This window comes from Heloderma suspectum, chromosome 5 (genome assembly GCF_057233095.1).
Source record: "Heloderma suspectum isolate Gila_16-S chromosome 5, 16-S_ref, whole genome shotgun sequence".
Taxonomy (NCBI): domain Eukaryota; kingdom Metazoa; phylum Chordata; class Lepidosauria; order Squamata; family Helodermatidae; genus Heloderma; species Heloderma suspectum.
Genome location: NC_139462.1, coordinates 97,117,168 through 97,142,026, shown reverse-complemented (window position 1 = coordinate 97,142,026; position 24,859 = coordinate 97,117,168). Strand labels below are relative to the sequence as shown.

Genomic DNA, 24,859 nt, shown 5'->3' with positions numbered 1-24,859 from the left:
CCTTTGGCCTGATTTCTCCCTCACTTCTTGGCAAATCTGGTGTCCCATAAACCAAGAGAACACACAGTGCAGCTGGCCTTGTACTCCACTCCCTGAAGCAAAACCTGCAGAATAAGGCAAAGGTGTGCAACACCTTCCTGTTAGACATGCAGCCTGATCCTGTGAACATTTTCTCAGAAATAAGTCCTGATATTTTCAGTGAGGCTTCCTTCCTCCTTAGAAAGTGTGCAAAGGGTTTTTCTGGTAGGGTCCAATGCCTTGAGTAGCTGCAGTCCAGGAAAAGCTTTACATCCTGGAGCTCTGCCAGAAAAGTGTGTTGTAACATATTGTTTGCATTTAAAGTGCCACAAGGCTGTTAGGTACTTCAGAATCAAGGATGATAAGACTATCAGCGGCTATTAGTCATGCCTGTATATTACCATCCATATCAGATACAGGATACCTCTATATGAATTGCTGGGGAACTCAAGCAGGTGGGTACTATTGTATTTATATCCTACTTGTAGGCTTCCCATAGGCATCTGGTTGGCCATTGTGGGAACAGAGTGCTGGAATAGTTAGGCATGTGGTCCGATCCAGCCTGGCTCTTCTTATGTTCTTATGAACATAATGATAAACTATGACTGTGATCCTATACACAATTTCCTGGGAGAAAACCAATGCAATGGGATGTCTGAGTAAACATACATAGGATTACTCTTACATAGTCAGATATTTTAACCTGCAAGTCCTTGTTCTTTCACTTCTTGTCTTCTTTTCCTGTATGATATCTATCTTCTCATGACAGGCACACCTTCAAAAACAGGGATGTGCAACTCATGAGCCACATGTGGCCCTCCACCACTCCCTGTGGAGCCCCACCCACTTTTCTCCATAGTTTCAGGGAACTATGTTCAAAAAGAACAGGAGGAACAGAAAGGGAGGTGGGGTTGCACTATATGTGAAAAATACATATCTCTGCACAGAAATACAGGAGGATGAGCTTGGTAGCCCCATTGAGAGCATCTGGGTTAAAATAAATGGAGCAAAGAATAAAAGGAACATGGTGGTCAGCATCTACTACCAGCCACCCAATCAAGGACAAGACGAGGATGAAACTTTTGAAAAGCAAATAGCCAATATTTCAAGGAAGCATGATGTAGTAGTAATAGGGGACTTCAATTTCCCTGATATTTGTTGGGAGACAAATTCTGCAAAACATGGCCCCACCAGGAAATTTCTGACTTGTGGCGGATAACTTCCTCCTACAGAAAGTGGAGGAAGGAACTAGAGGATTGGCTATCCTTGACTTGATCTTAACCAACAGAGATGACTTAGTGGATAAAGTAGCAGTTACAAGAACTTTGGGGGAAAGCGACCATGTTGTACTTGAGTTCTTGGTTCTAAAGGAAGCAAAAGCCGAGTGTAGCCAAATGCATACCCTGGATTTTAGGAAAGGTGATTTTAATAAACTCAGAACAATGATCAGTAAGGTCCCATGGCAAGCGATGCTAGCGAGAAAAGGAGTCCAAGATGGGTGGGAGTTTTTAAAAAAGGAAATTCTCAAGTCACAATTACAAACAATTCAAACAAGAAAAAAAAGGTGGAAGATAACAAGAAGCCAATGTGGCTTCACAAAAAGCTTAGAGATGACCTGAAAACAAAAAAGGACATATATAGGAAGTGGAAAGAAGGTCAAGCAACTAAGGAAGAGTACAGGCAGGTAGCACAGAATTGCAGGGATGGTGTCAGGAAGGCTAAAGCTGAGAACGAGCTGAGGTTAGCGAGGGATGCTAAAAGCAACAAAAAAGCTTCAGCTGCATGCATAGTAAAAGACAGAGGAAAGAAATGGTGGTTCAGCTATTAAATGAGGGTGGGAAAATGATAACAGATGACAAAGAAGAGGCAGAGGTGCTCAATTCCTACTTCGACTCAGTCTTCTCCCAAAAGAGGGTCTATGACCCCCCTGGCAAAGGCGAAGTACAGGCTGAAGGGGCAGGATTGCAGCTTGAGATTGATAGGGATATGGTCAAGGAACACCTAATTACTTTGAATGAGTTCAAATCTCCAGGGCCAGATGAACTGTACCCTAGAGTAATAAAGGAACTGGCAGAAGAACTCTCAGAACCGCTGTCTATTCTCTTTGAGAAATCATGGAGGACGGGTGAAGTGCCAGATGACTGGAGGAGGGCTAATGTCTCTATCTTCAAAAAGGGTAAAAAGGAGGAAGCTGGGAACTACAGACCAGTCAGTCTGACATCAATCCCTGGGAAAATTCTGGAGCAGATGATAAAGCAATCCATCTGTAAGCACCTTGAAAACAATGCAGTGATTACTCAAAGCCACCATGGATTTGTCAAGAACAAATCCTGCCAGATGAATCTGATCTCATTTTTGAATCAGGTAACCTCCCTTGTGGACTGTGGGAATGCTGTGGACATAATATACCTTAACTTCAACAAAGCTGTCGACAAAGTGCCCCATGATATTTTGATGAGCAAACTAGCTCAAAGTGGGCTAGATGAAACAATGATCAGGTGGATCTACAGTTGGCTACAGAATCAGACTCAGTGCTTATCCATGGGACCTTCTCAAACTGGGGAGAGATAACGAGCGGGGTACCACAGGGCTCAGTCCTGGGCCCAGTGCTCTTCAACGTTTTTATTAATGACTTGGAAGAGGAGGTGCAGGGAATGCTGATCAGATTTGCAGATGACACAAAATTGGGTGGGATAGCTAGTATTTTGGAAGACAGAAACAAAATTTAAAGTGATCTTGATAGACTGGAGTGCTGGGCAGAAAACAACCGAATGACATTTAATAGGGACAAATGCCAAGTTCTGCACCTAGGAAAAAGAAACAAAATGCACAGTTACAAGATAGAGGATACGTGGCTCAACAACACTACAAGCGAGAAGGATCTTAGAATTGTTGTAGACCACAAGCTGAATATGAGCCAACAGGGTGAGGTGGCTGCAAAAAAGGCAAATGCTATTTTGGGCTGCATTAATAGAAGCATAGCTTCCAAATCCTGGGAAGTACTAGTTCCCCTCTACTCAGCACTGGTTAGGCCTCATCTGGAGTACAGTTCTGGGCACCGCACTTTAAGAAGGATGCAGATAAGCTGGAGAGGGTTCAGAGGAGGGCAACAAGTCCTTGAAAGGTTGTCACAGAGAGGAAGGCCAGGATCTCTTCTCGATCATCCCAGAGTGCAGGACACAGAATAATGGGCTCAAGTTACAGGAAGCCAGATTCCAGAAAACCTCCCTGACTGTTAGAGCAATACAATGGAACCAGTTACCTAGGGAGGTAGTGGGCTCTCCCACACTGGAGGCATTCAAGATGAGGCTGGGCAGCCATTTGTCAGGGATACTCTGACTTGGATTCTGGCATTGAGCAGGGGGTTGGACTCGATGGTCTTGTAGGCTCCTTCCGACCCTACTATTCTATGATTCTAAGCTAGTTTAGGGAGTGGAAGGCAGGCCACATGGCACACAGAATCTGCTGCCTGAGGCAACTACCTCACTTTGCCTAATGGTAAGCTGGTCCTGGCAGCCAGGATTGCTGCTTCCGTGCCGCTAATTACAGCAAGGAAACAACAATCCCTGTCAGGGTTGCTGGTGGGTGGAAGAGGCTTTAACCTTCCCCCCAGCAATCCCAGTGCTACTGCGATCACTCTTGAAATGGCAGTCTTGGAGAGGATTGCTGTGGGGTGGGAGAGGCTTTAACCACACCACCACACCAGCGATCCCACCTCAGCAGGCAGGAAGGGGTAGCTTAACCCTTCCCATCTTTGTCTGCTGAGATATTGGGAGGAGAGTACAGTATGTGTGCCCACACATGCGTGTGCATGTATGTACATGCCTATGTGGCCCACCACTGGCACTGCATGCAGCCTCTGGGCACCATTTGCAACCCCTGTTCTACAGCATTACTATAGGACACTATACTAAGCAGTCCTGATTCTTAGCAATAGCACAGTGGTTGTCAGGGTGGAAACTGAGCCCAGAGAGCCTCAGAGCAGTTCGGATTCTGAGGAGGAACAGCTATCCGTGGGAGAGGAGCCAGCTCATCCCTCACAGGCTCAGCACCTGGCAGAGATTCCTCCTGCCAGCATTCCTAAGATAGATAGTGATCCTGGCAGTGAGGGAGTGCAGGAGGGGGGCTTCTTAGATGCTCAACGCAGACGCAAAGAGCGACGAGCGATGGAGGACGTGGAAAGGAGGCGTAGCGCCCGTTTGGCATGCAAGCAACGGCCGCCTCCCATGGACCCAAGGGAAAGAGGATCTCTCCCTCGCCTATAAGTTCTGGGTCTTCAAGTGACTCTCAAACGGGGATCAACTGCCTACTTGAAGCTTAGGCCACTCTGCTTTTCCTTGCTTTAGTTGCTGGTGATTAGCATCTGAAAGAGTCATTAAGGATTAAAGCTTTGAAAAGAAATCCTTTCGTCTGTGTCTTGAGATGGCTATTGGAATCTACTGGGAGAGGCCGCCAAGGCACACCTGTCAGTGGTGCTAAAATCACTTCCGCAAGCACAGCTGTTTTCTTCACCACTAAGGAAAACACATCCCAGGTTTATCATTGGTGCTATTAAAGATTCCTTAGTTTTCATTTCAGAAAATGCTATTACTGTTATACTTCACTGCCACCTTCTGGCTGCCAATTTATTTATCTCAACATTTATATCTCGCCTTCTAAGTATGATAAAATCAAATTCAGCAACAGCAGACTACAATATAGATAACAGATCCCCCCCCCCCCAAAAAAAAGTTATTATAAATACACCAGAACCATCAGCAAACACTTCTTGCTGTTAGCTGGTCAGTAAGGCTAAAGGAACGAACTGTGACTCAGTTCAGCTGTTGCCCCTCTAAGAGAGAGCAGATAGGTGGAAGTTGTCTTATATGGATACCATACTGTGGTTGCCAAAATGTCACTTATGTGTGTCACTTGGATAAAATGTAATCTGGGCATTGTTTTATTGACTATATAAACTTCACAATGTATATTATTGTAATGAAGAGGGAGCTTTTTTTTTTTCAAGAAATCACCGTGGTAACAGGCAAGCATGGCCTTGGTGTACAAAATGAAGTAGGACAAAGGCTAATAGAGTTTTGCCAAGAGAACATGCTGATCATAGCAAACACTCTTTTCCAACAGAACAAGAGGCGACTCTACACATGGACATCACCAGATGGTCAATATCGAAATCAGATTGATTATGTCCTTTGCAGCCAAAGATGGAGAAGCTCTATACAGTCAGGAAAAACAAGACCTGGAGCTGACTGTGGCTCAGATCATGAGCTTCTTGTTGCAAAATTTCAGCTTAAATTGAAGAACGTAGGGAAAACCATTCAGGTATGACCTAAATCATATCCCTTATGAATATACAGTGGAGGTGAGGAATAGATTTAAGGGATTAGACCTGATAGACAGAGTGCCTGAGGAACTATGGACGGAGGTCTGTAACATTGTTCAGGAGGCAGCAACGAAATCCATCCCAAAGAAAAAGAAATGCAAGAAAGCCAAGTGGCTGTCTGATGAGGCTTTACAAGGAGCTGAGGAAAGAAGGGAAGCGAAAAGCAAGGGAGAAAGGGGAAGATATATCCCACTGAATGCAGAGTTCCAGAGAACAGCAAGGAGAGACAAGAAGGCCTTCTTAAATTAACAATGCAAAGAAATCGAGGCAAACAACAGAATGGGAAAGACTAGAGATCTCTTCAAGAAAATCGGAGATCTCAAGGGAACGTTTTGTGCAAAGATGGGCATGATAAAGGACAAAGAAGGCAGGGACCTAACAGAAGCAGATGACATTAAGAAGAGGTGGAAAGAATACACAGAAGAACTATACAGGAAAGATCTGAATGTCCCTGATAGCCATGATAGTGCGGTCGCTGAACTTGAGCCGGACATCCTCAAGAGTGAAGTCAAGTGGGCCTTAGGAAGCATTAGTAACAACAAAGCTAGCGGAGATGACAGTATTCCAACTGAGCTATTTAAAATCCTAAAAGATGATGCTGTTCAAGTGTTGCACTCAATATGCCAACAAATTTGGAGCCCAAGAAAGTAAAATCTGTCACTGCTTCCATTTCTTCCCCTTCTATATGCTAGGACGTGATGGGGCCAGATGCCATGATCTTCGTTTTTTTAATGTTGAGTTTCAAACCAGCTTTTGCACTCTCCTCTTTCACCCTCAGCAAGAGGCTCTTTAGATCATCTTCGCTTTCTGCCATTAGGGTGGTATCGTCTGCATATCTGAGGTTGTTGACAATTCTCCCGGCAATCTTAATTCCGACCTGTGATTCATCCAACCCGGCGTTTCTCATGATGTACTCTGCATATAAGTTAAATAAGCAGGGTGACAATATGCAGCCTTGTCGTACTCCTTTCCCAATTTTGAACCACTCGGTTGTTCCATGTCTGGTTCTTACTGTTGCTTCTTGACCCTCGTACAGGTTTCTCAGAAGACAGGTAAGGTGGTCTGGTACTCCCATCTCTTTCAGAATTTGCCACATTTTGTTGTGATCCACACAATCAAAGGCTTTAGCGTAGTCAATGAAGCAGAAATAGATGTTTTTCTGGAATTCTCTTGCTTTCTCCATGATCCAGCGAACGTTGCCGATTTGATCTCTAGTTCCTCTGCCTCTTCGAAACCCAGCTTGTACTTCCGGTAGTTCTCGGTTCGCATACTGCTGAAGCCTAGCTTGTAGGATTTTGAGCATAACCCTGCTGGCATGTGAAATGAGCGCAATTGTGAGGTAGTTTGAACACTCTTTGGCGTTGCCCTTCTTTGGAATGGGAATGTAAACTGACCTTTTCCAGTCTTGCGGCCATTGTTCAGTGTTCCAAATTTGTTGGCATATTGAGTGCAACACTTGAACAGCATCATCTTTTAGGATTTTAAATAGCTCAGTTGGAATACTGTCATCTCCGCTAGCTTTGTTGTTACTAATGCTTCCTAAGGCCCACTTGACTTCACTCTTGAGGATGTCCGGCTCAAGTTCAGCGACCGCACTATCATGGCTATCAGGGACATTCAGATCTTTCCTGTATAGTTTTTCTGTGTATTCTTTCCACCTCTTCTTAATGTCATCTGCTTCTGTTAGGTCCCTGCCTTCTTTGTCCTTTATCATCCCCATCTTTGCACAAAACGTTCCCTTGAGATCTCCGATTTTCTTGGAGAGATCTCTAGTCTTTCCCTACACCAGCCTAAAATCCTGTATTTAAAATGGGGCTTTTTGCTTCTGTTTTAAATACAGGATCACAACGACTCCCTTTTTCACATACTTTGTCCCCTCCCCCCAATATCTGGGTCTTCCATTATCTTTCATTGATCTCACTCCTCTTCTTGCTGCTTTTACTCTTTTGACTGAGGAAACTGAAGCAGAATACAAGGCGTAACTTGATAGCTCATTATCTGCAATCTATTTAAAAATGGAACAAAGGGCATTTAGTGCAGGAGACGAACGGCATCATGTAAAGAGCCTACAAACTCCTGTGAAGGAGCAATCTCAATTGCAGGATAGAAGCTCAGTGTGAAGGAGCCCACTGTGAGCGCGAAGTGTGTATGATGTAGAGCCAGGGAGTTTTAGGGTGTTTCTGCATTAAGTAAAAAACCCACAAAAAAATTCGCAACCTTTCCGCAGCTTCCTGCTTTCGTTTTCTTTACAGGATTAGGAAGAGCTCCTTTACACAGCAGACACATAGTTTAAACTGAAGGAGTGCCTTCCTCCCTCCCTGGCAAATGAGCGGGGGTGGGGAGTACTTGTTTCCGTAGCTTAACTTCTGCTGTACTCTTTTCTTGCAGCCTGCAGGAAACCTGACTTACTTCTGAGTAGACATAAAATGTAAGATTGTGCCATAAGTCTGCAACCCTCAGCACACTTAAGTGGGAGTAAGCCCCATTGAACTTAATGGGGACATTGCTTCTGAGCTTGGTGGGGTGGGGGATCAGATGCGTCTGCCGTCATTGCATGGAGGCATTTTACCCTCTTCTCCCTCAAACTGAAAAATGCAGAGGCAGGAGACACAATTGCAATCAGCAGGCGATTCTTGCCCTTGCGCCTGTCAAATCTGCTTCTGCACACCCCTCTCCCATCCTCAATGCCTTTGTCATCCTGACCATGCGCTCCCCCAGCAACTGAAAACAAACGCCCACAGCAGGCAGATAGAGTTGGTTCTTCCACTATTGGAGAATTTCACAGGGAGGTCATGCCCCTCCTCTTCCATGGGGTGGGAAAAATACCACATCTATTGCATTTTGGGAAAACATGGTATAGCCTGGGGGAAATGGCCATCTAAAGGGCCTGCAGACTTCCATGAGAGAGCCATCTCAATAGCAGGATAAAAGCTCCGTGTGATGAATCCCTTAGCTTCATGCCATGCAACCTATCCTCTGGGTTATGATTTCTCTGTGTGTTTATTACTGGCAGTGATGTGCTATGATTGGGTGCTGAGCTACACCATATCTTATGCTTTGTCTTGGTGACATGGGTGGGGTGGTCATTAACATGGGGGTAGCTATTTTTTATTTTTTAAGCATAAAGGATGCTTAATTTTCCCCCTGAGGTCCTAGCCCAGCCGTTTATTGTATACTTCCAACGAAGACAATTCCAGATTCATGCCAATCCAGGAACCTTGTCCACTGATGATCTGATCCTGTAATTCTGAAATGTAACTATTATGATTTCCATGATAATTGATCTGTTTTCCTTACACAATGAATAATGGAGGTCAAGTTCTGGAATAATCTCTGTTTACATCTTGGACTTTGTTTTAGCCTGGGAATTTCCACATAAAAGCTTGTGGTTATGAACTGTGTATCTTAAAGAAAAGACACAGAGAGAGCACTCCACCATTTTTTATTATTATTAGCAATCTAGTAGCAATCTCCTGTTTTAACAGAGCAATCTTACTAGCTGGAGGTGGGGTGGGGGAGATCTGTGGTGGAGCCACTGCTGTATGTTGGCTCACAGTGGCTGGGCCAATTTGGGTGGGCTTTTAACTCCCCCCGCTTCTCCTGGTGGTTCTTGTTTTAAAAACTTCTCTTTTATTGAATCTCTCCATTTGGGGGCCTACTGCTGGTGGTACTCCTACATTCACAGAGGTTTCTGTGGATATACCAGGGACCTCCAGGGTGGACATGTGTTCTGCCCATGGAGCTCCTCTTTGATGACAGAGGAACACATCGGCCCCATTCTAACTTCCTTGAGCCATCTGACTGAGAGGGTTAAGATTGCTCTACGTGTCATGATATAAGGACAGGTTTCTTTTTGTTGGTGGTGGTATTTGCTGTTGCTAGACATTCTGGTCAATGTATTTAACAACTTATTACTGTCAGCGTAAGGCTGATAGATGACTGGAATTTTGTAGCTATTAGAGAGTTACACATTTCTGAGAGCCATTCTTTTAGCCACATCTCTCTAATAACCTGAGGTTAACTATGGGTTTTCTACATGAGGCATTACTGTGCACTTGTCACTCCCTACTCAGTTGTTTATGGGTTCTTTAGACGATGTTGTGACCCTCCACTTTTGCTTCTGTATCTAAAAAGCACTTCTGGTGAGTTTTTTTAGAGCAGGGAAAATGTAGTACTTAATTGTAAAAGCAAAAGAAAACACTTTTCGCTTGTGTATTTGCACCATTCCACTATACCACAGTGCCACCTGTAACGTGGCAGAAAAGGAAACACTCTTTTGTAGTGCTCGGATCTCAGTTCTGCAACGAAATTGAAAGTAGATTAACAGCCTCATGTAGAAAAGCTCTACATATAGAATTTTGGGGATAATAACTGGTGACAGTGAGTTGGGCTTGAAGTAGTTAGTCCCTTTTAATCTTACACATACTTACCAAACACTACATTAGTGTGGGCAAACTTCTGTTTCGTAGCCTGGTGCCCAATTTGTAAAATGGGAGTAATAACTAAAAGGATGCCAGGAATTCAGGATAGTAAAGCATTTTCCACAGTAATCCCCTGCCTAGGATTACTGCCTAGTAACAACTCCTGCAATTTAGCATCCACTTACTTATGCATATATCCAGCTGAAACTGGTGGTGCCAACATGTACATTATTTGGCACATTTGTTGTTGGTATGAAAGCATATGTATGAGATACAGATAAATGCACCTTCCGTGACCCATATCGTTGATTATTTTTGCGGATAGCCTTTTTAGAATTGTTCATGGTGTTTCATTTTTGAGCAAGAAAAAAGAATGCTTGCTGTAGTATGTTGGGTGAAGCTGATAATACTGGTTGTGTCTTCAGATCAGATATTCATTGTGTTATAATCTGATTAAGACACCCAGCAAAAGCAAATGAGGAAATTGGAGCAGCAAAATGCAAGTTGATCTTTGAGGCACACCCTGTATCTGTTCAGGATGCTATAACTGGCACATTAAGGACACAATCCTACGCATGTTTAGACAGAACAAAGTCCTACAACTCCATGCTGGTTGGGGAATGCTGGGAGTTGTAGGATTTTCTTCTGTCTAAACATGGATAGGATTGTGCCGTAAGACAAGTGTTGAGGCTGGGCATGGAGTCTATTTTATATATGGTAGAAATACACCACCTGCTTCAGGTATTTTTCAGTCCTGTAAATCTATGATTCCTTTGTTATAGATGTTTGAAACAGGGCGCAAAAGGTTTTTTTCAAATAATACAGTACATGCAACTACTTCCCAAGAATGGCAAGATTCCAGAAAGTGGTTCAGCAGGTTTTGGAGTTGGTTTCAATATAATTACTTTGTATTCTTTGGGGGTGGGAGATGGGAGTAACATAGACAGAGCTTGCTTATATTTGGCCATATAATGTAGTACAATGAAGTGACTTAGAAAAGATTTGTAAGCAAATAAGGGTGGAATCCTATGCATGTTTAGACAGAAAAAGTGGCTGGGGGCATGCTGGGAGTTATACGACTTTTTTTCTGTCTAAACATGCACAGGATTGTGCACTAAGGCAATTAAGACTGCAATCCTGTATACACTTACCTGGAAGTAAGTACCATTGAATTCAGTTGGATATACATCTGGGAAGACATGCATAGGATTGTGCTGTAAGTGAACGTTTAGGCTGTAATCCTATGCACATTTTCTAGGAAGTAAGTCACATCGAACTCAGTAGAGCTTTTGCATAACCATACTTAGGATGCAGGATCATACAAAGAACATACGAAACAACAACATATGAAAACAACATATGAAGTCAAGAATCTCACGGTCAAGCACAAGAGGGGCTAGGAATTGGAGACCCTATTGTGCCTCAGGAATTTGAGTGTATCCACCACAATTCTTATGACAATGTGTGTTTGTAAGATATCCTATCTTCATACACCTTTTACAAATGAATAAATGGTCAGCATGTTTGCCTAAGAAGCCATGTAAGTGACAAATTTAGCTTTGAAGGCACCTGAGGAGCTTATTGCCTTTACCTTAAATTCCAGTGATCTACCTGCCTTACGCTGGTAAGTTGTTAAGTATGTTGGCTCGGAATGCCTACCAACAGCAAATAGCAGCAGCAACAACAACAGCAGCAGAAAGAAAACCTGCTACAGGTGCGCTTTTTGTTTGTCAAAGAAACCCATCACAAAGTCTGTGAGGTCTGATAACAGGAATGGAAAGAAGGAAGATTCCGCAGCCTGACAAACCAGCTGAGAAACAAACAAGACCAAAACCCCACCCCTGTAATGGTATAAAATAATATGAATTAGTTCATATAAATGGGCAGGGCCTTCTAGAATTAAGGCAAATTGGCAGTATGTCTTTTGAGAATCAGCAGTAAAAAATATAGAAGAAGGTGTATAGCTTACTGTTCCGGTAATGTTCTCAACTGTGCCAAATGTAGCACCTGCTTTGCATTCCCCTACTTAATAGGTGTGTCATCTCCTTACTTTGAGACTAGATTTTGCTCTTGGGTTCAGGTGCTTTTTAGTCAGTCCCATAAGAGAGTAGTTTGTGGACTGGCTGGGACAGATCTAATTTTCTAGCTCTGACATTGTTCACCATGAAAGCATAAATCCATCTTGGAGGAAAGACTTTTCTCCCATCGCCTGGGATTGTATAATCATTTCTGGACAGCAAAGGAAGAGAAAGCTGTAGAGTGAAGCAATGGTTTCCCTTTGGAAAGAAATTCTGATGGAAACATTCCTGGGTATGTATCCAATCTATGTTGCATTCTGAATGGGTTTGAGGTAATACTTGCAAGTGGCTTCCTTTTAATTCACTGTTTTTTTAAAAAAAACGTAACACAAACAAAATACGTTAATCTGGTTTGACACCTCCTGGTAGATATCGGAGTTTAAAATGGTTGCTGTGCTGACAAATTGCTCTGAGACTTAAAAAAAAGAATGCTTATCTAAAAGTTTTCATTCAAAGTTGCCAGTTAATAGAATTTGTGTATTTGTGGACTTCAGAAAGTTGTACATCTCCAGAAAGTTAGTGTGATGGGTGCTAAGTGACCATCCTTAAAAAAGGGGGGGGGTCTTTGCTAATCAGGGTGATGGGTTGCTATTTCCTCAATGGAAATGAGTTGAATATTTTCCTTAATGTGCAGTTTACCTGTAGACAGGGGTCTCAAGCCAGTGCTTTATAGTGTGTGCATATTGGGTGACGAGGAGGGGAAAAAAAGATTGGCAGTGCACATTTGGAGACAGTCAGGTTCAAGCTGCACATAATGGCAGGAGACCTGTTTGTTTAAACCTGGAGCTGTCAGAATCACTTATAAATTAGAGCAGTTTTATAAGTGAAGTGGGCATGTAGTTGAGGGGAGCTGAACCAGTGGCTAAACATATTACCCTGCAGAGCTTCCCACTGCATCACCCGTGGCATTGCACTGGAGTCTGACTGGAGGAGAAAGAGTTCTAGTAACAGACTGCTTCCTTCATTTGAATGTTCCTTTTGCTGTTCAGATGGGACCCAGCCTATTTTATATATGACTGGGGAAACCCAGGTTTCAACAAAAGGGTGTGCTACCCGGTCTTTAAGAGTCTGCTTGTTTCCAATGTGGTCTGCTTTTATACTTGTAAATAAAACAAATTACAAAAACAGCAATGAAGCAAACATATGTTTCCAGTGCTCTCTCATTCAAAGGAAACTTGACCCTATAGTGTTGCCACTGGACTTCTCAAGAAAGATGGGAGCACTTCATAACTATATTTTTCTGTGCCCAGTTCCTGTAAGTACAAGGGATACGTTTCTTTCTCAGTTCATAGCTTGACCTGCTCTTGAGAATGATCAAGGTTAGCTTTTACTAGGAGATCAATGACAGTATGGAGTAGTTTTGTTTGCTTTGGGACCATGTACATTCAGCAGATTTCCGCCCCCACCCCTTCCCCAGTCTGGTGCTGTGACCTATAATGATGACTCTTAGGCCCAGCACCTATTTTTTTTTATGTGCCTGTTATTTTAAATATTGAGTACACAGATGGAATAATCTGAAATTCATATTTTGGGTGTTTGTGTGAAGTTATTGTGATCATTTATCTTGCTTAGACAAAGGAGAAACATGAGTTAACTGCAGTGATTTTTAAATGTTTTTATTCAAATATATCTTGTTTCCTATCATGTGCATTTGTGTAAATACACCCCTCTCACTCACTCCCCCTCCCAAACTCAATGTAAATATAGTGAGGCTATGTATTTTTAAAGTAGCTGCAGGAAAAGTAGCACCAGAAATGGAACTAATCATTTGAATGTAGGCTGAAATCCTATATACGCTTCCTTGGAAGTAAGTCCCATTGAACTCAGTGGAGCTTCTGAGTAGATGTGTATAAGATTGCACTCCAAGATGATTTACACTGTATCCTATACATATCAACGCAGAACTAAGACTAATTGAATTAAATGGTATTTACTCCAAGATAAGTGTGTATAGGATTATAGCCTTTATGAGCTTATTCTCACCATTTCCTAGTTTTTGTTTTTTTTATAGACAGTACAGGGCTGAATATATAAATGAATGCAAATAACATTTCTAATTATTTAAAGGCTGTTTTGGGAGCCAGTTACAGCTAAGTGCCGCCTTGATGTGTGTTCAAATAAAGCACAGGCAATAAACAGACACAGAAGGCCTGGAGGACCAGGCAGGAAACCAACTTCCTATGATATACTCCTTCAGAAAATTCAGTTGTTAAAATTTAAATATATATCACAAAAACTCCCAAATAGTATTATTGGTATTGACTACCCCAAACAGGATGTTTTGTTTTTTAGCTTTCCATGGTTTTGGGAGGGGGTGTGTCTCAAATTTTTAAATATCTGTTTATCAGTCGTGTAGACAAGTGCCTAACAGGGCAATCCTGTACAAGTTTACTCAGAAATACACCCCATTCAGAAGTGGGGCTTACATCTGGTGCCTTGCAGATTTTTTGGACTACAATTTCCAGTATTCCTGACCATTGGCCATGCTGGTTGGGACTGATGGGAGTTTTAAGTCCAAAATATCTGCAGGGCACTGGCTTGGGGAGGGCTGATCTAACTTAAGTCCAATCCATTTCAATGGGTCTATTCTACATAGGACTATCACTGGATACCACCCTAAGCAGCAATGATTATAGTATTTCCTTATTGCGCACATATCCTTCTCTAACATGGGGCTGCCATGGGTCTCCCATTAGCTTCAGCAGTACTGCAGCCTCAGATGCTCCCAAAATATCAATCAAGCCCAATTTCAGTGTGCTTATTTCTCCACTCTCATTTAAATGGTGGAGACTTAAAAATGTTTAGCTTTGGCTGGATCATTCCCCTCAAATATTATATATCTAATATAATCAAGACCATGCTAACTAATATAATAATGGAAGTAATACTGTTAAATGGACACTGACAGCTTGTTAATATTGCCAGAAATAGGAGCAAATAATTAGTTTGATGTATATGTATTTAACCCATGATGACCTATGGCATGTGCTGTGTTCATGTGGCCGCCATTTTGAATATGCAAACCCCAATCAGTGCGATCTGGGTTTGGGCTGTGTCACATGAATCCAGAGAGCTACTAATTGAGGGTTGTATATTCAAATTGGCCCCGCATGAACTGCAGGTTATTGTGGGTTATTTAACCCACAATAACCTGCTGTGTTGTGCGAACTGGGTCACTGAGTACTACATGCATCTGGCAGCAGACTGGGGGCGGGGGAATTCCTTCTCTTTCAGCTCCACCCTTCTATAAGGTAGTTTCATACTTAACTCATGTGCTCCCCAAGCCACCTGCCTAGCACAGTGTCTTTTCGTTTTAGTTAGTGCTCCAACTTTGGACCCAAGAGTCCCAGCTCCGTGCCCCCTCCCCCTCATAGTTAGTGTGGAGAGAACCGTGCCGGCTGCCTCTTTGAGGTTGCAAAAGCTACCTTGGAGGGAAGGTAAAGGGGGCATTCCTGTGGGTGGGGAGGGGGGAGGTCTGGGGCTTACAAGGAATCTTCCACTCTCCCTGATGCCTCAGATTTGTTGTGGTCCCCCTCCCCAATGCCTCAGCTAGACTGGATAAAAAGCCCATCTAGATGAAATGCAGAGCAGGAGGAGCACGGAAGTGAAGATCACCTTTACTGCTTCTCTTGCTCCGCATTGGATCATGTCCGTAAGCCTCTGAGTTTGGAGGCTTATGGCCATTCCCATAGGATTACACCTTAAATAAGTAAAAAGTAGTGATTGTATTTCAAAAGAGGACACACCAAGTTGAAAGTAGTTTCACAGTGAATTCTGAGTAATTTATGAAAACTAAATGGAAAGGTGACCTGGGAGGTATCCAGAGAAAGACTGTTGGCTTGTAAAGCCTTCGCACTTGGGTCAAACAGTTATTTGCATAACAAATAGGTGTGAGTCTATTATTCAAGCTCAAAAGTGTACTTAAAGTTTTAGTTTATCAATTAATGAGCAAGAAATATTGCTCATTTGATATCATATAAGGTATAAATATCATTTTTGATATTTATACCTTATTTATAAGGTATAAATATCAAAAAGCTTGATATATAGCTGTCTATAAAAATGTATATACCAGCCTTCCCCATTTGGGTACCCTCCAGGTGTTTTGGCCTGCAATGCCCAAAATTCCTGACCTTTGGCCATGCTGGCTGGGGCTGATGGGAGTTGAAGTCCAAAACATCTGGTTGGGAAAGGCTGATGTACTTTGGTTTAACTAGTCAATGTTGAGTAAGGAGTTGGTAAGTTTCAGAACTGATATTGATCTAACCTGAAAGGTGCATGTTTTAATTTGTTAGGAATGTTTAGTAATATAATTTTTAAGGGATTGTTTAACAATGGTTAGGAACATGAAATAATTAAGACTGTGAGCCCTAATTTATGGGATAGCAGATAGCATTAGCTAACAGTTAACTGGCAACTAAAGGCTTTCCATATATGGAATAATAGATTGAAAACACTCTGCAAGGTCCAAAATTTGTAACCGGTGATGGGTACATGGTGAGGAACATGGTGGAGAGAGATGGTATCATGGTGATGAATTTGTGAGTGTCCCCTCTGTGAGTGTCACCGTAGTCCACTTGAAATCACCCATGAGTGGATTGTGGTTGACCTTCTGCCCACACTTGCTTTATGAACTATATGCTGACAGATTTTTAACACATTGAAAAGTAATTCTTACACTGATTAATTCAAGTAGAATAGAGACTGGTGTAACTGTCACACTAGAAGTGATCAAAACACTGTTAAGTGGAAAGAAATAATATGATTGTAATGTAATGGGTTTTCACATTTGGTACCCTAGTAGTATTTACAAAATCAAATAAGATCTACTATGGAGGATGTATGGTGCTTATTTCCCTCTTTATTTCAGGTTATGTTTCCTGGTCTCTTTATTATGCCCTTCCACCAATGATCTATTATTTTCCATTACAAACACTGGAACTTACTGGCTTGGAAGCTTTTGCTCTTGCTTTCTTCTCTCCAGTGTTCTTAATCATTGGTCCGTTTTGGAGGTTGGCCAACAAGAAGTACGTTCTAGCTTTGCTAAGGTTGAGTATGATTGGTGAGTATGCTGTCATAAACGTAAAGTGTGCCTGTAAGGAGGAGTTGTCGACAACAACAACAAGGAGTAAGATCACACCTTTCAAATCATATTAACATTTAAATAGCTGAATGTATTCCTACGTGTGGCTACTCAGAAGTAAGGCAGACCGAGTTCAGTGGGGCCTTCTATCAGATAAGTGTGTATAGGATTGCAGCCTGAAAGTATTTTGGAATGGACAGGTCTTTCTGTCCTTCTTTGACCACTCACCATTACCTCTACAACAAAACAGGTCTTATGTATTATGCAGAGAAAAGAGAGCTTTGGCTATTGGGTGGTACAGAAATGAAATGAAAAAATAAATAATAAGGAACAGCTGAAAGTGCAGGAAAGAGAATAAAGGGACAGTTTCAACTCGGCACACTGACTGAAGCATTGCAGTGAAATCCTTGGGATTTCTTTCCAATGTCCAAGTAGCAGGGTTTAGGATTCTAGTCCAATCCTATTGACTTGCATAGGGCCACATCAGTTTGTTTATTTGTTTAGGGCATTACTGTCTTGCATTTTCTTCCATTGGGGAATTGTGTTGTAATTACCTGCTTCAGAATACATACTTATTCAGTTTAGAATGCTCAGCAGTTTTATGAACTGAGCACCATTTCCCTGTTGGATACTTAGGGCAGTATCCAACAGGGCCAAACGCTGGTGTAAATGGCATTGTGCTGGAGTTGACTATTCTAGCGCAATGCTAATAGCATTAGCTATTGTTTCCACAGGAAGTCACCTAATGTTATTGGCTAGAGTAGCTTATATTAGTGGTTGTGTCCCATTGGATGCTGCTCTTGGTGGCCCTCAGCCTAATTTCAAACACCTTCTGCAAGCAATCAGTTGAGACCTCTGGCAAGAGCAGTCTGTCCCTTTCTTGGCAGCCTGTTGGGTAGAAAGGAAGAGGAGGAGAGCAAGAGAACGGGGGTGGCAGAAAGAAAGAGGAAAGACTGGGAGCATGAGAAGAGGGGTGACCTTTGGCCCTACTCACCACTAACGTGTAGCCATTGACAGATTACCATGAGGGAGTATGGCCCTGATATAAGCCATCCTCTGCCTATGCTGTGAAATGGTACACCCCAAGAAGGACTCAGCCATATGAATTTGCTGAATGTGTATCTCAGCTCTCAGAGTATATGGCCCTGAGCAGGTCTTCTTCAATATGGGGTTGTGGTACAACACAGCAGAAGGCATGATCACAAACAATATGATAACTATTGGATTTGGTGGGACTTAATGCTTCTAAGAAAACATGCAAAGGCTGAGGCAATACATTAATATTTGTGTATGTGGGAAAATCGCAATTATATGTTTAGGGCACTAAGTACTGTTCCATTGGCTTCAAAGAGACAGGCATGTGCTTTGTTCTGTCGCTGAAATTAATGGGAGTTCACAGTACTTATGTTTGGCTATATTGTATTCTTAATTTTTTAAAATGTGTTTCTGTTCACAGGAAGCATTGTTTCATACCAAGTTCCAAATGCTTACCTTCGACTTTTGATCTTGGCTATGGGTGTTTCTTCATCGCTGGTCGTTCAAACAGTAACATGGTGGTCTGGGAACTCTTTGCAAAGGTATTAAGAAAATGTAAACCCCTGCATTATTATCTTCTCTGATATTTTAAAAAAACCACCACAGGAAAATGCCTTTACCTTAAAGCGACATTTATCCTTATCCTCTATATAACAGCAAGATTATTTGTATTTACAGGTACTGAAGAATCTGGGGATTTATACTAGGAAAAATTCTTGTTGTTCTTCGGATTTGGTATACCTCATTAAACCCAGTCTGGAGCTGTTCAACTTTCAATACAACTATAGTGATCTTAGGTTTCATAGCAGCTCTTGAGCGAATATGCACAGGTGAGATTTCAAAAGTAACCCATGCCTCTTCGTGTACATCCTGAGCAGAATTCCCACCAATTAGTTAGAATATGTATGTAAACATCTCTAAAGATGGGTTCTAACTCGGGGGGGGGGGGGGCAAGGTTCCCTTCCTGCCTGGGTCTGATTCTACCCTGTTTTAATCCCTCTATTTCCTCATCTCTGTCCTTTAAGACACTTGCTTTTCTCCACTAACTTATTGTCACTCTAAACTCAGGCCTCTGCTTCTTTCACTTCTTTAATTCCTATCAGGCCTGGTATCAGCATGTGGCATCTTCAAGCAGTTGCTGGGGCTCTGGGGCTCCAGTGCCCCAGAAGGCCTCACTAGTGATGCCTTTCCTGTTCCTTCGAATCAGCATTAGGAGTCATTTAAATTTCCCACAATTCCCCTGACATAGCATGACTCCATGGCATTGAGCAAAATTTTAAAAAACCCAGTCCCAATTGAGGGCATATAACCTGCCATGTTAATCTTAAAAAAAAGAAAGATTGATTTGCTGCCAGTTCAATGTTCACTCCTTAATTTATGACTCCAGTTGAGATTATGGGTGTGTGAATGGTCTCTGAATAACTCTCTATGCTGATATAAATAGTAATAATGGAACTGTGTTGTCTCTCAACCAGTTCTCAGAAAGATCTTTTCTGTAGTGGCCACATTGTTATGAAATTCCCTCCTCAAGACAACCCACCAATGCCTCTCCTTTGATTTCAGAAAATGTTGTAAAATTCTTGCTTGACCATACTGTTTTATCTTGCAGCTCTCTCCACTTCTTGTTCTGCGCTGGCAGTATTTACATGTGTTCACAAATAGTAAGAGAGGCTGAACAAATTGTTCTTAGAAATTGCTGAACACCTACTCCTGTTTTGCAGGATTAATGTTTTCCACATTTGTTTGTTATGTATTTGAATATGTTTAGGTGCTGAGAGCAAGCAACAAGAAGAAAATAAGCCTGGAAATACAGCGAAGGAAATTTATAGATCTAACTGGCTTTTATCAGGCACAGCTTTTGGCAGCCTTCTGTTCCTCACCTACTGGATTTTTGGAGAGGTCTCACTAGTTTCTAGATGGGCAGTGAGTGGACATCCACAGCCTGGCCCAGATCCTAATCCTCATGGGTAAGGGTTTCTTATTCTAGTGTTCTTTTAAATAAGTTCAAATGGAGGTTAGAAATGGAGAAGGCTCAAGATAGCTTATATCCTGGCCTCTGCAGTCTTCTCCCCACCCAGCCCACTGAAATGTCCCCTTTCCTTATCCTCTGAGGTTGCCTTCACGATCTCAAAGAGCAGCCAGTGTTGTTCTTTCCACACCCACTGCAAGGGGGAGGGGGATGAAAGCTCCAATTCCCAGCTTTGTCTCTGACATCTGATCGAATCTAGGAATCTGACATTGTCTAGGGGGCCATAGGATCATTCCCTATCTAGTTAAAAAAAAACACAAGTGAGTCATACAGGAGTTCAGAAGCATTGTGTAGAGTCTCCTAGCAAGATCCCTCCAAGGCTAAGTATTGGAAGTCCCAATGGTTTCAATGAGATAATTAAGCACATGTTTAACTCACACCAGTTTAAATCAATGGAACTTTAACAGTGCAACCCTATGCATGCTTACTTAGAAGTCCCACTATATTCAGTGGGGTTTACTCCTACGTCAGTGTTCATAGGATTGCAGCTTTAAATGCTTAACTTTAGATGGATTTTGGCTTAGGAAATACACTCTTTCAGTCCCCATTACTTTCAGAGATTTTCCTTATTTTTATATATCTGCTCTTCCACTGACTGGACACTGTGAATATCAGATCAGCTGCAAATCTGTTGCTGATATAAACAGAAAAATCCTTTATGTATGAATTAAAGATACCAGACCTGGTTCTATAGACAGCTGTGGGCATACAAAGTCCTTGTGCTGTCTGGCATGAGCCTCTCAAGCTACACAGAATACCTGTCCTCTGGGCCCCTGATCTTTGGGGGGCACTTTTGAGGGTGGGGGCTACTGCTGGGAGAAGCTGAAAAATCCCCATGTGAAAGCAGAAACAACTCTGTGCTTCTCTGAATCCAAGACATTTGAGTCTGAAGAAAAACACTGTTTCTCTTACGGGAATATATTTTAGGTAATACTACTGGGTTTTAAACCTTAAGTGTTATAATTTCTCCCCATATTTCTCTGTGTTGAGCATTTAAAAGCTTTATAAGATGGTAGAGTAATTATTATATATAATAAGACAAATTCTAGTATGACCCTGAATAGAGCCCAATGTGGGACTTTGCAGAAGAATGTGGCTCACCAGATTGGAGGAGGGGGGTGAGTTTCCAATTATTTCCGTAAATGGAGATTATTGCAGTCTAGCACACAATTGGCAGAGGAGGGGAACCCCAGACACTGTTGCCAAATGAGTCCTCCTTCCAGCCCTCACAAAGTTGGGTATTTCTTAGGGATGTCAGAGAATTCTGCCATGGATCTTGGTGAGGCCGAATGCCAGTGCATTCGGCCCCCCGAAATCTGTGGCGGAACGGCCTGCCACCCCCCCACCCCCCCGCGGATCCCCCCCGGGACAAGACTTACCTGGGGCGGATCTTCCGGGTGGCGGTGGCTCTGGCGGCGGCTCCAGAGAAGGCAGCGGCCGGGCTTCCGACCAGCTGCCGCCACCATTTCCAGGCTTGTGAAAAGAAAAAAAAAAAGATGTGATAGGCTACATAAAGATTTACGTAGCCTATCATGGTTGGGGGTGGGCTATATAAAAAAAAAAAACAACCGCGTACGCAAATGGTGGCGGCTACGGCCGCCGCCATTTGCATTCCTTCTTTTTGGCCGTCTTAATCTATGTAAATATTTACGAAGACTATGACGGCGAAAATCAAGGGGAACGTAAATAGCGTAGCGGGCACTATTTGCGTCCCTTTTTCATTCACCGTTTTAGCCTACGTAAATCTTTACGTAGGCTAAAACGGAGAATCAAAAGGGGACGCAAATGGCGCCCGCTACGCTATTTATGTTCCCCTTGATTTTTGCCGTCATAGTCTACGTAAATATTTACGTAGATTAAGGCGGTAAAAACAAGGAATGCAAATGGCGGTGGCCGCCATTTGTGTACGCATTGTTTTTTGTTTGTTTGTTTTTTACCCAGAGCCCTCCGCGGCCGGAAATCCGGCTGCGGGTGGCTCTGGCCTGGCCAGCTGCTCCGCGGAGCTGCCGCAGAGCACAGCCGGCCATTCGAGGACTCCAGGGGGAGGAACGGAGCGCCTCCCCCTGGCCAGGATTCCGGGGGGAGGGACGGAACGCCTCCCACCCCACCATCAACATAATCAGCGAAAGGTAAGTCAGTTTCATATATCCGTAGTATTTCTTGATACAATAAACTCTAGGCTTCTTCACACGGAGCTTCTATCCTGCTACTGAGATTGGTTACTCACGGAGGTTTGTGGGCCTCCTAGATGACGTCATTAACCGCCAGGGCATCTCCTACACTAAATGACTCTTACTCCATTGTTTAAAAGATTAGAGATAATGAGCTATTAACCGTGCTTGTGTTCTATTTGAGTACGCTCTGTGAAAAAGAAAAGCTGCAAGAAGAGGAGCTAGATCAATGAAGCATATGGAAAACTCAGATAAGGGGGAAAGGGGAGGGGGATAAGGAAGCACGTGTAAAGGGAGTCCGTTGTGATCTTGCATTTAAAACGGAAGCAGAACGCCCCCTTTTAAGGCCGCGTCTACACCTCCAGTTTATTGCACATTCATGATTGGCCACTCACTGAATTGTGCGCGTCTATTACATGACATTGTCATCATCCAGTCATTATCCCCCCATTTCCACCCACCTATCCCATGTTTTCCTCAAACGGAAAAAAATGTGTTTTTTTTCCAAATATGTGCAAATGGAGCGCGGTGATCTCCCCATGTATTTCTCCCCTAGCGCGAATGAACCACTGTGTGTTGGGGGCTATGGGTGGTTGTTTGGGGTTGTTAGGGATGTGGTCATGATGACGAAGATGGTGACAACGGGCTGTGGGGTGTGTCGCCTTCCTGTGCCTGCACCACTTTGGGTCCTTGCCATTTTTGGCCTGCAGTGTTTTGAACAAGGCAGCAGGTCGGAAGCAAGGTGGCAGAGCGGCAGGTCAGCAGAGCAGCGTGCCGGCCTTCCGACCTGCTGGGACGCCCCTGCTGTGCATTCCCAGTGAGTAAACAGCTGAGTAAATGGCAGAGATTGTCAAAAACTTTGAATGGGGAGGTGGGGGGGGGCCTGGGGAGATTGGTGGGGGAACTGTCTGCATCTCAGTCCCCATCCAGCAGTAACATGCAAGGGGAGGGAAAGGGGCAGGAACCCGGGACGAGCCGCCGCTACACCCCAAACACATGTAATGCTTTTTGCGGAAAGGTGGAGATGCCTCTGAGTGGCGTCACCACCCACATGAGAAGGAAAGAAATGAAAAACAACATGATGGGGACAGCCATCTAAAGAGAACGACCCAGTCCTGCAATGATACTGGATGGGGAAAGAACCGGCATTGATGTGGAATTCTCCGCCCATGTGATGGACAGGATTTGCACAGGATTGCAGTTTTATTTATTTTACTTACTGACAGCATTTATATGCCACTCTGCATCTGAGCAGATTCTGGAGTGGTGAACAATAAGGATAAAAACAATAAAATACCACATTAAAAATTGTTTTTTAAAGACAGTACAGTACTAATAAAAACTGTGGCTGGTCAGCCAAGGAAGGCCTCTTGAAATATGTTTGCAGGAGGTACTGAAAACAATACAATGTTGGTGCCTGCCCACAGTGACCAGGCAGGTTGACAAAGAAGATGCTCTCCCAGGTATCCTGGTCCCAAGTTGTTCAGGGCTTAATAACTAGTTGTTGTTGTTCAGTCGTGTCCGATTCCTCATGACCCCATGGACCATAGCATGCCAGGCCTTCCTGCCGCTCTCTCCCGGAGTGTGCTCATATTCGTTGCATCGGTGCTGCTATCTAGCCATCTCATCCTCTGCTGTCCCCTTCTCCTTTTGACTTCAATCTTTCCCAGCACCAAAACCTTAAACCTGGCCTCATGGCAAATAGACAACTAGTGTAGTTCCCTCAGCAGAGGAGTTACACGCTGAAAAGGGACAGCTCCTGACAACAGCTGAGCTGCTGCATTCTGTGCTAGCTCCAGCTTCTGGACCAGCCTCAAGGGCAGCCACACATAGGGCTCCTGAGCTTTGTCCTGCGATTGAGATTGCTCCTTCACAGAAGTTTGTGGGCTCTTTACATGATGCCATGACCCTCCAGGGCGTCCCCTGCCCTAAATGCCCTTTGTTCCATTTTGAAATAGATCGCAGATAAAGAGCTATCCAATTTCCCCCTTGTGTTCCACTTCAGCTCCCTCTGTGAAAAGAGTAAAAGCGGCAAGAAGAGGAGTGAGATCAATGAAGATAGCAGAACACTCGGATAAAGGGAAAAGGAGGGGGAAGGGGTGGGGGGGGAGAACATGAAAAAGGGAGTCGTTGTGGTCCTGCATTTAAAACAGAAGCAAAAAGCCCTGTTTTAAATGCAGGATTATAGGCTGGTGTTGGGATGCCCATAGAGTGCATTGCAGTAATCCAGTCTTCAGGTTACTACCATCTGTACCACTATGCCCAAGCTATCCCTGTCCAGGAGAGGTAGTAGTTGGTGAACCAAGCTGCCATGGCCACATGGGCCTCTAGCAATAGTGATGGATCTAAGAGTACCTCCAGACTATGAACCTGATCTTTCAAAGGGAGTGCAACTCCATCCAGAACAGGCAATGAGCGTATACTCCCAGACTCAGGAACTATTCACTCACAAGGGATTCTGTCTTGCCATGATTCAGCTTCTGTTTATTGGCCATCAACCGGTACAATGAGTCTAGGCATTGATCCAGGGCTTCAGTCTGAATCCAGACAAAATGGAAGAGTGGTTGGTTGTGGGGTGTGTGTGTGTGTGTGTGTGTGTGAGAGAGAGAGAGAGTTAGAATTCAATAGCAGAGGATGCTAGCTC

General features: G+C 43.3%; 1 protein-coding gene across 1 annotated transcript in view; it reads left to right on the top strand.

Annotated features, from left to right (window-relative positions):
* Positions 1-11,457: 11,457 nt before the first annotated feature.
* Positions 11,458-24,859, top strand: part of CWH43 (cell wall biogenesis 43 C-terminal homolog) — a 41,122-nt gene continuing 27,720 nt past the window's right edge. Inside the window, 6 exon segments of the mRNA XM_084859775.1 lie at positions 11,458-11,533; positions 16,768-16,959; positions 18,437-18,557; positions 18,694-18,845; positions 19,784-19,982; positions 22,926-23,032. Coding sequence (XP_084715901.1) covers positions 11,458-11,533; positions 16,768-16,959; positions 18,437-18,557; positions 18,694-18,845; positions 19,784-19,982; positions 22,926-23,032 — 847 coding nt within the window.